The 9,784-nt window shown below is 51.8% G+C and overlaps 1 protein-coding gene across 4 annotated transcripts; it reads right to left on the bottom strand.

Annotated features, from left to right (window-relative positions):
- Positions 1-4,209: 4,209 nt before the first annotated feature.
- Positions 4,210-8,617, bottom strand: PCDH8 (protocadherin 8). 4 transcript variants are annotated; one of them, XM_083815921.1, is made up of 3 exons: positions 6,073-8,617; positions 5,711-5,921; positions 4,210-5,235 (listed from the first exon to the last, which is right to left on the bottom strand). In XM_083815921.1, the coding sequence occupies exons 1-3, from the start codon at positions 8,482-8,484 to the stop codon at positions 4,862-4,864; spliced, it is 2,997 nt and encodes a 998-aa protein (XP_083672047.1). In that variant the 5' UTR covers positions 8,485-8,617; the 3' UTR covers positions 4,210-4,861. The 4 variants fall into 4 exon arrangements, with proteins under 4 accessions (XP_083672047.1, XP_083672048.1, XP_083672049.1 ...); XM_083815922.1 differs by having other exon boundaries at positions 5,711-5,918; XM_083815923.1 differs by having other exon boundaries at positions 6,214-8,617.
- Between the last annotated feature and the right edge of the window lie 1,167 nt (positions 8,618-9,784).

The following is a 9,784-nucleotide window of genomic DNA, read 5'->3' as shown; positions in this document are numbered from 1 at the left end:
TGAAGGCAACGAAGGAAAACCAGGCTTGGAATAGAGATCTGTTTTCAAATCTGCATGATGGAGTTGCCAAAAAACATCCACATCTTTTATATGTGTTTGACTATGGCACCATATGTGGTTACTTCCCTACCTTGCAAGGAGGCCGACAGGTCCTCCTTGCTCCAAAAGTACCAGCAGGACACAGCAGCAGCTGACTCACGAGTGGCTTTTGTCTGTTGCAGGCTAAAAAGCTGCTTTTCTCGATTCAGTGGCCATCTGCCCCCTTTCCATTTCAGCTCCCAGGACTGTCACCTTCCCCACAGCATGGAGCAAACCACTGAAACCAGCCCCCTCCCAGTCACTGCATCCCTACCTCCCCAAGACATTGTCTCCATCTCTCTGCTTTGCTTGTGAGCTCTTTGGAAGTGCTCTTTCTTGCTACAAATATCAGATGGGCAGTATGCCCAGGAGCCCTGAGAGCAGTGGGGATCCCACTGCCACAGGCACCACAGGCACCACAGGCAGGGCAGGGAGTGCCAAACCGGCTTCTTGCACCTATCAGGAAGGATGGGTGCATGGAAGGATCCTTAAGGAGGGGGAAACCCACCTCCAGGGAGCTTCTCCAAAGCTTCCTCTTAAATAAGGAACACCTATATTTGGTATATATGGAGGGAAGTATCACTTTCCTCTCCCCAGTTACCAGTCCACATTCTTCAACCTAGATTTGGGCTTAGGTAACATTTGGGGAGTGAGCTGGCTGTATCACTGGTGCTACTATGCATTTAACACATCCAAAAGCATTAGGTTCCTCCTTGGCCAACCTTGAAATTGCCTGGAAACCTCCAGAGGTTTTACATTACATATAGGCTGATCTAATTGTTGGCTGCTGCCCAAAAGCACAGTCCTGCCTTCTTCCACAGGGGTCCTCCCACAGTTCGCCCCCTCCCTGACTGCATCGGACATTCGCCTGACCGCTGGGTGAGGTAAATGTGCACAAGTCAACCCAGTTTTTGTGCTTTTGTATGGTCCTTCTGAGCCCTCGGGCCGGAGAATTGCCTGGATGCTGGTGGCAAAGGAGTCATGGAAACATGAATATGTCTTATCTGAGATGATGGGATTAAATCTTCCATCCTGGAGGTCACAGGCCTATCCTCTCACAAGCACGAGTGCTGCCACCCCATTTTACTGTTGGTCCTGCAGCTGGAGATTGTGCTGCAGAAACCAGAATTAGGCACCTCGTGGGTGGTGTTTGACTCCATCGCACATCGGTAAAGACACAACATCCTCTTGAAAGCATTCAGGAGTCATAGGAGAGAAAGCAGGTCAGAGGGAACTTGACTTTTTTTTTTTTTTTTTAAATACCACAGGAGGCATCTGAGATCTTGTTTCCTTGGTGTGTTTACATGTTTTAGCATTGCTTGTCTTTAGCTAGAATAAGAAACCATGCAGGAGATCTCTCCTGCTGTACCGGATCAAGGCTGACACGGTCAGTCTTCAGTCAAGTTCCCTTGACAACCCTCTCTTAGTGCCAAAAGCAGGCAGTGCTGCCCCTGATGTGCTTGCCTGAGGTCTCCAGGGTATTGTACCTGCATCGTCATAGCTGTGTAGATACTACTGAAAACACTTCTGTGTTTGTGCTGTTTTAGTCCTCTCCCTTGTTGCTAAAGAAATTGGACATTGGCCTCTAGTCTGCTGGTCTCGTGTAGCCAGGCTTGATGCTACCAGTAGGTATCTCCACTCTCTGGAGATCTCTACACCTCTGGTAGGTGGCTACCGGAGACTTCTGTGGGAGCGGGCTTGGGTTCAGTGATCAGGCCGATGCCACACCATGCTTGGTGAATAAATGGAGTTTAATTGACAGGCCTGCATAAACTTCTGAAGTATGAGAGCAAAAATATCAATTATGTTAATTAACAAATAAAAGGAAAAAAAACTAGGACATACACAGTGAAATAGCATCAACAGATCAAACACTTGATTCAAGGACCCTGCCTGGGAGCTAAGCCTTGGATCCCCATCTCCACTTATCTGCACTTTGGATGATTTATACTGTTACCTGGGGGAGCCTGGGGATTTCTCTTACCTAATTTAGGCATCTGAATGTTAAAGGAGCTTGGGCAGGCAAAGGGAAGAACAGGAGCCTCAGTGGCTCACCTAAGTTGTCCCCATTGCTCCTCTCCAAGACATGACATGAAGCTCTCGGGAAGAGGTCCATGAATTCCCACTAACTAGAGAGTCACCACAAAGGGGGTGGCTCAGACTGAAATGCTGAACTTCTACCCTGGCAGATGAACCCCACATTTTACTGGCAGCACCCAGGACCCCAGACCAGACAAACCCATACTCTGATTAGACTAGATGCCAAAAGGCTGCTTTGAAAGTAGGAATAGGTGTTCTTTTGCCCCCACTCTGTGACTGCCTCACTTTCAGGTGGCCCAAATTCCTTGTCAGACGACGAGGAACATTACAGCACGCTGTAGAAGTGCAGAGGCTGTGCTGCAGACACGAGCGTGAGCTGGGTACCTCAACTCAACCACTCTACAGCAGCAGTTACCTCCAAGCCAGGAAAGCCTAGGGACTTGCTTTGAAGGTGTTGCGGTATGTATCCCAGGCATTCGAACTGGATCATGAAGAACTAGCTTATCAGACTGCCCTCCTTTTTTGGCAGAGAGCCTTTTCCTCTCCGCTTTCAGAGTTATGACTAATTACTCCTCATGCGGGCTTGCTGCTCTGAATCACTGATGATTAGCTGGCAGAGAGGCTCCGAGCCTTCCTTCTCAGCACCAACCCTTCAGCCCCAACTTCAGCTCTAAATTTAACCAAGACGACTCTCTTAGTTAATTAGATGCATCCTGGTTTTTACTACCACATTTCGATAAATCACCAGTCTTGTCCAGTCTCCTGATCGTAAAAACTCTATCACAGGCATTGCTTCCCAGTCTCGTCTTGCAGCAGCTTGATATCAGTCCCCTTCAGATATGTGCACGACAACAGAGCCTCTGATGCTCTCTGCCCACCACAACTCTTCATGCAGAGTCTTTTATGAAGTCCCTGCTAAAACTCAGAGAGTGTGCATGAAAACTTGGTCAGGCTCTGGCACCCTTGCCATGCTTGAGAAAGCTGAAGTCAGGGGAGAAAGGAAATTTCTCTCTGTTAAGTGACACGCAGGTAGGATATTGCTTTCTGCTTACAAAGTCTAATAAGGCCTTGTTTATGTCTAAGAAGGCTTTATATTTTCTTTGTGAGTCATCTTCTATATATATACGCACCATGCTAATTGGGCATCTAATTGAAAAATTAATGATAAAAAACAAAGCTTTGTCACGTACAATTTTCTAGATTATTGACATATACAAACTGTGAAGTTATATACTCAAAGTGAGGAGCAATTCTTCCTTTCAGAAATGTCTATGTTAATATTAAAACTCTAAAATAAGTATTATCACTGGTATAAGCAGTTTTGAACACATGCTTCAGTTTGCTTCATTAAATGCTATTCCACTCATGATTTCTGCAGAAGGATTTGATGTCTGCTTTTTGCTTGAAAGTTTTGAGGGGAGGGAATTTCTAAACTAGGTATTATTACTATTTTTGTTCAGACCTTTGTCATTACTGGAAAGAGGCAAAATATATATCAGAGAATCTCAACGTAATCAACATCTATTTTTTCTATTGTAAGCACAAATATAAAACTTTTTCTCTTGGTATATAGACAGGTGTCTGTTACTCAAACATAAGTTACTCTCTTTTGGTACAGCTGCTTTAACCATGTGTAGACCTCTAAGCACAGTACCTGTGCAGCTTTACCCAAAGCAGTCTTAGCCATATGAAAAAGCAAGGCGCTCAAGTGGTTTCTGATGCAAAGAGGTTTTTCGCATCATGAACGCTTCAGCTGACTGACGTAGTTTCATTCAAGTTACACTGATTACCACCAGCAGAGGATCAGGCTGGAAGAGCTCAACCCAGGCAGCAAAAAGCAAAGGCCAGCTCTAGCATGTAGCTTTCCTTTCTCTGCACCCCACCTTTACAAACTCTAGAGCTACATCTCCAGTGAAGTGGTGGGACAGGTGAAGTGGAGGAACAGTGAACAGTGAAGTGGAGGAACAGGTGAGACCAGAGGAAGCATCCCTCACATTCCTCCCCCCCCTACATTTTTCTGCAGAAAACAGTTTTGTTGAGCTGCAAAGACGTATAAGGTCTGAAGCACAAAAAAATCCATGGACAGATCCCTCCAACACATCACAAAACCTTTATTAGTGTTTATCAGTGACACAGATTACAGGAACCAAAGTCAATTAAATAACATTTAAACTGACCACAGACTCAAGAAATACAAGTCACATTTGGCAAGTCAAACTTCTCAGTATATTGGGTTGCTTAGGTTATTATACTGTGAAAGAGGAATTTCCCTTACAAGTTTCTACATATTCAGGATATTATTAATTATTGTGTCTTTCAGACAGTTCCTTTGGCAAGAATTCCCATTTTTAAGCTTTTATTATATAAAAATATAACCAATTTTTCATTATGTACAAACATTACATTACACACTGTACAGGTTAAAAACACTACAAAAATGGCAGGCCATGGGCAAACCAAAATTAAAAAAAATAATGTAGAAAACATCAAAAGAAAAAAAAATTAAATACTGCACATTTCATAAAAATTACATTAACTACAAACAATTCATTTTTTTTTTGTTTGCAAATACCAAACAGTACCGACGTGATTGGAAATCTTTCCCAACAACTTCATGTTTTAAGGCACATCTTGCATATTTACATGTACAACACTGGATCTGGTCAATAACTTAAAGGCTCCGAGGAGCAACCGAGTTGTGTGCGTGTAGGGACATGTGTATGGGGCTGGGGGACGGGTAGGGCTACACTTTCTCAGTTGTGTCAGTCTGGGGACCCAGGTACCTAGTCGAGGAGGCTGGGTAGAGGGGCACCCCGATCTCCTGGAGGTCAGGGAGCCGTGCGGGACGCGGTGGGGAGAGCAGCGTGATCGTCCGGTCAAAGTCCCTATGCAGCACCTTCTCGTAGACACTCTGGAGCCCCACTGTCTTTGGCAGCTGGGCCTGGTAAAAGTTGTCCCTGCGGAGGGGGTCCCTGGGCAAGGACGTGCTTTTGCAGAAGGTGGAGAGGGGTGCCGACGGGTGGGGAGAGGGGTGGGGGTTGGCTCGGCCGCAGGACGGGCTCCAGCAGCGGTCCGAGTGACCCAGGATCTTGCACTCAGCTGTACAAGCCCAAAGACCTAGAGGGAGCAAGAAACCTGTGGTTACTGCAGGAACAAACCTGTGCCATCCGTAATCCTCAGAGTTATCAATCACGGGATGACTCAACGCGCTGTGCTGACGGCAGGAGTTGGGAAGCGATGCTCTACGGCACAATGAAAATGCACACTGGGGAAGGTAGGGCTACGTCATTTTGCTACAGGCGCTTCACAGTTTAACTTTCAGGGAAAATTTTTGGGAAGGGAAAAAAGAAAAGAACACAGTTCTAAAGCACTTCCAGCTCTGCTAATTTGCGCTGGATGCTCGGTGAGGAGAGAAACCAGCATTTAGCAGCCTGCTGGGAAGAGGCAGGCAGTTTGAGTCAGACAGCTCTGGAGGGAAGTATCAGGTTCCCTTCCCCACCAGCCCCAGCTATTAGCAGCACCCTGACAGGTCCCTCCATGCACCTCCCTGTCCGTCTGTCCGGACAGATGGGAGCGGGGGCTGACTCCTTACCATTCTGCATGTGCGTGATGAGGTCCTTCTTCAGGGCATCTCCGCTGATGTCTGAGTCACTGTCATTGAAATCGCTGTCGCCTTTGCCACTGTCTTTGCCGCTAAACTTCTCTGCCTCTCGGCCGGAGATGGTGTTGAAGGAGTGCCCCTTCCAGATGGCCACGGGGGGAGCGGGCTCTTTGCCAAAGCTCGGAGCAGCAGCAAAACCCTGCTGGGGTGCGGTGGGGGGGGGTCAAAGGAGAGGGAAGAAGTATAGGGTAAATTGACATCAGAACTGTATCTCTGAAATTTACATCCTCCCCCCCTCCATCCACAAACCCCTCCTTCTACCCTCCCCTTCCCAGGACACGGCAGGATCTTACCTCCCCGCTGGGTCCTCTGAGCCTCTTCTGACCCTCGTAGAGGCCAGCGCTGTCACTGCTGCTCTCGGCAGCAGAGATCTCTTCAGCTGCCGGAGAAGGGTCGGGGCTGGTGAAAGAGGTTTTGCTGGGAAAGGTTCGTACCTCAAACATATTTCCCCTCGGGCTGCTGTCCTCCTGCCGGCCCTTCTCCAGGTGGGAGATGTCTATCTGCTCCTTCAAGGAGGTGTTGTTTTTGAGCTCGTTCCCCTTCTTGCGCCTGTTGCAGGTGGTGGCGATGGTGATGATAGCCACCAGGAGGAGGGTGCAGCTGCCTGCCAGGACGATGATCACGATCAGAGGGATGTCCCACTGCAAAGCCTTTCCTTCCCAGGAGCTGGGCTTGGCTACCTCCTGAATACTGGAAGGAGCAGTGGCAGTCACCAGGAAGTTGACCGTGGCAGTCGTGGCCAGAGGGGGTCTGCCATTGTCTGTCACAGTGAGGATGACCTTGAACAGCTGTCCCAGCTCTTCAGAGAGGTCTCCCCTCAGCACAATGTCCCCAGTGCTCGGATTGATGGTGAAAAGGTCCTGCTGGGGCTCTTCCAGGAAGGCAAAGGTGAGCTCAGCATTGGCCCCATCATCCGCATCTCGAGCTTTGATCTGGGCCACCAGGGAGTCACGGGAGGTCTTGCTGGACACGCCGATTTCCACTGACCCATTGGTGAGCACTGGGTGGATGATGACGGGAGGGTTGTCGTTCTGGTCCACCATCCTCACCTTGACAAGAGTGCTGCTGGAGAGCTGCGGGGAGCCTCCATCAGTGGCCTGGATCCTCAGGTCCAACTGCTTGAGTATCTCATAGTTGAACGTCCTAAGGGCGTAGATGGCCCCAGTGGCGGGATCCACTGAGACATAGGTGGAGATGGGGGCCCCCATGACTTGGGTCTCCAGTAGTCGGTAGGTGACCTTACCATTGTGGCCAAGATCAGGGTCTCGGGCCACCACAGTGGTGATGTAGGCACCTGGGGGGTTGTTCTCCGGCACGGCCACCTCGTAGAGGGGCTTGGCAAAGAGTGGTGCGTTGTCATTCTCATCGCTCACCCGCACTGTGTACTGGCGGACGGTCTTGAAGGGCGGTGAGCCCAGGTCCTCAGCCACCACGGTGAGGTTATACTCAGGGATGCGCTCACGGTCCAGTGCTGCCGTGGTGACGATCATGTAGCTGTCCTCATAGGCACGCTGCAGGGCGAAGTGGTCATGGCCACGGAGGCTGCAGCGCACCTGCCCATTGGCGCCCGAGTCACGGTCAGAGGCACTGACCAGGGCCACGAAGCTCTCGCTGGCCGCTGCCTCGCTGACGTAGGCCACGCCAGCGGCGCTGCCGGCACCACGGAGGGCACTGATGCTGATACGTGGCGCGTTGTCATTGACATCGGCAAGGCGCACAATGACAGTGCAGGTGGCAGCACGGGGGCTGGCACCACGGTCCTGGGCACGCACGTCCAGCTCGTAGGTGCGGGTGCGCTCATAGTCCACAGCGGCCTCCAGTGTCAGGCGGCCAGAGCGTGGGTCGAGGCGGAAGAGCCGCCGTGCCTCAGGGGGCACCTGGCTGCCAAAAGCGTAGACCACCTCCCCATTGGGGCCCTCATCAGGGTCATCGGCATCCAGATCGAGCAGCAGGGAGCCAGGTGGTGCATCCTCGGGCAGCTCTACCGTGACCGAGCCCCGGGCGAAGGTGGGGCTGTTGTCATTGGCGTCAAGCACACGGACATGCACAGTGGCTGTGCCTGAGCGTGCTGGGCTGCCACCATCCTTGGCCACCAGCTCCAGGGTGTAGGAGGGCTGGCGCTCACGGTCCAGCTCCTGGAGCAGCACCAGGTCGGCACAGCGTGCCCCATCCGCCCTCGTCTGTGCCTCCACGCCAAAGTGGCTGTTGAGGGAGACCTGGAAGCTCTGGATGGAATTGGAGCCCACGTCCTCGTCCACTGCCACCTCCAGTGGGAGGCGCGTGCCAGGTGCGGCGCTCTCCGACACTTCCAGTGTCATCTGCGCCCGGGGGAAGCGGGGCGCATTGTCATTGATGTCGCGCACCTCCAGCTCCACGTGCACCAGGCGGTAGCGCTCCCGCCAGCAGCTCACCACATCGAAGGCCAGCACGCACTGCGGGGCCTGTCCGCACAGCCGCTCCCGGTCCAGCCCCGCTTCGCCGATGCTCAGCTGCCCGTCCTCCTCCCGCACCCGCACCAGCGAGCTGTTGCTGAACTGCCGCATCAGTCGGAAGCTCATCTCCCCGGGAGCCTTCACCGGCATCTCATCGGCCAGCGTGCCGATCACCGTGCCCGGAGCCCCTTCTTCGTCGGTGCGGTACCTCACCGTCTTGCAGCGGGACATGGCCAGCAAGCAGCTGGCGGCCAGCAGCCGCAGCGGGCCCATGGCACCTGCGGGGCACAGAGATGGACTCGGATCCGCTCACCCACCACCGCCGTCTGCGCCCCTCCGCGCCCCGGCGCCGCCTTTAATAGACGGCGCTATGCAAATGGCGGCCCGGAGGAGCCAATGGGAGCGGCGCGGGGGGCGCCGCCCGGACACCCCCTCCGCGGGGCGGCTGCGGCGGCCGGGGCGGCGGGCTGCGCGGGGCGCCCGCCTTTGTTCGCGCTAACTCTCCGGGGCGGGGGGCTGATTTCGGCATTTTTTTTTTCTTTTTTCCCCCCCTCCCATTTTTTTTCCGCTTTTTATTTTCTATGTATTTTCTCTTTTTCCCCCCCTATTTTTTATTTCTTTTTCTGCTTTTTTATTTCTTTTTTTCTGCTTTTTTTTTTTCTTTTCTCTCTCTCTTTCCCCCCTTTCTTTCTTTCCTCCCCCTCCTTTTCCTTCCTTTCTCTCCGGAGGCTCCCGGCGGCGGACAGGTGCTGCCGTGGGCTGTGCCGTGCCGTGCCGTGACATCCCGTGCCGTGACATCTCATCCCGTGCCGTGACATCCCATGCCGTGCCGTGACATGCCATCCCATCCCGTGCCATGGCATCCCGTGCCGTGGCATCCCGTGCCATCCCATCCCATCCCGTGCCGTGCCGTGCCGTGCCGGTCCGCGGGAGGGTGCGGGCGGGCGCCGGGCGGCTCAGCGGGGCGCGGCCGGGGGGGTTTCGGTCGTTTTCTCATCCGCGCCCGCGGTGGTGTGTTCCTCGCGTGAGAGCCTGTGATCCGCGCTGTAAGTCGCCTTTCAGGAGATGTCCCCGCATGCTTTAGTATGCATGTCACCGCCCGCGTTTCTTAAGCCTGGGGCACTAGCAGGCGAAAGGGAAAAAAAAAAAAAAAGAAAGAAAGAAAGAAAGAAAGAAAGACAGAAAAAAAGTTCCAAATAGGATTTAGCATAAGCTTGAGGAGATTTGGAAAGGTTTCAAAGATCAGGCTGTATCAAAGGCTTATGAAGCCCTCGTTAGCTGCAGAAATATAATAGCATGGCAGGCTATCCCATTTGAGGAACCAATGTCTGTATTATTTCACTATGACAGGCTAAAGGGAGAGAAAGTTGAACAGTTTCCACAGAGGAGTTGGACTAAGTTGAATATAATAAGCAAACGCCACATGTATCCATTATGTCCCCCTATTCATTCCCAATCACTGCCATAACTCTTTGACTAAACGATGATGAGCGCTGAATTACACACAATGCCCAGCTCATATTAAAATACATTTAAGACCTATCCCTCCTGGTGCCCTGTTACGCCTATTCAC

The sequence above is a fragment of the Anser anser genome (genome assembly GCF_964211835.1).
Source record: "Anser anser genome assembly, chromosome: 1".
Lineage (NCBI taxonomy): Eukaryota > Metazoa > Chordata > Aves > Anseriformes > Anatidae > Anser > Anser anser.
This window is presented reverse-complemented; position numbering and strand designations above follow the sequence as displayed.

Bases quoted from the DNA above. Each gene is read 5' to 3' on its own strand.
- PCDH8 (XM_083815921.1), bottom strand. From the start codon at position 8,484: ATGGGCCCGCTGCGGCTGCTGGCCGCCAGCTGCTTGCTGGCCATGTCC. The intron at 5,922-6,072 runs GTAAGATCCTGC...ACCGCACCCCAG, and splicing joins TCAGAGGACCCAGCGGGGAG to CAGGGTTTTGCTGCTGCTCC. The intron at 5,236-5,710 runs GTAAGGAGTCAG...TGCTCCCTCTAG, and splicing joins CATCACGCACATGCAGAATG to GTCTTTGGGCTTGTACAGCT.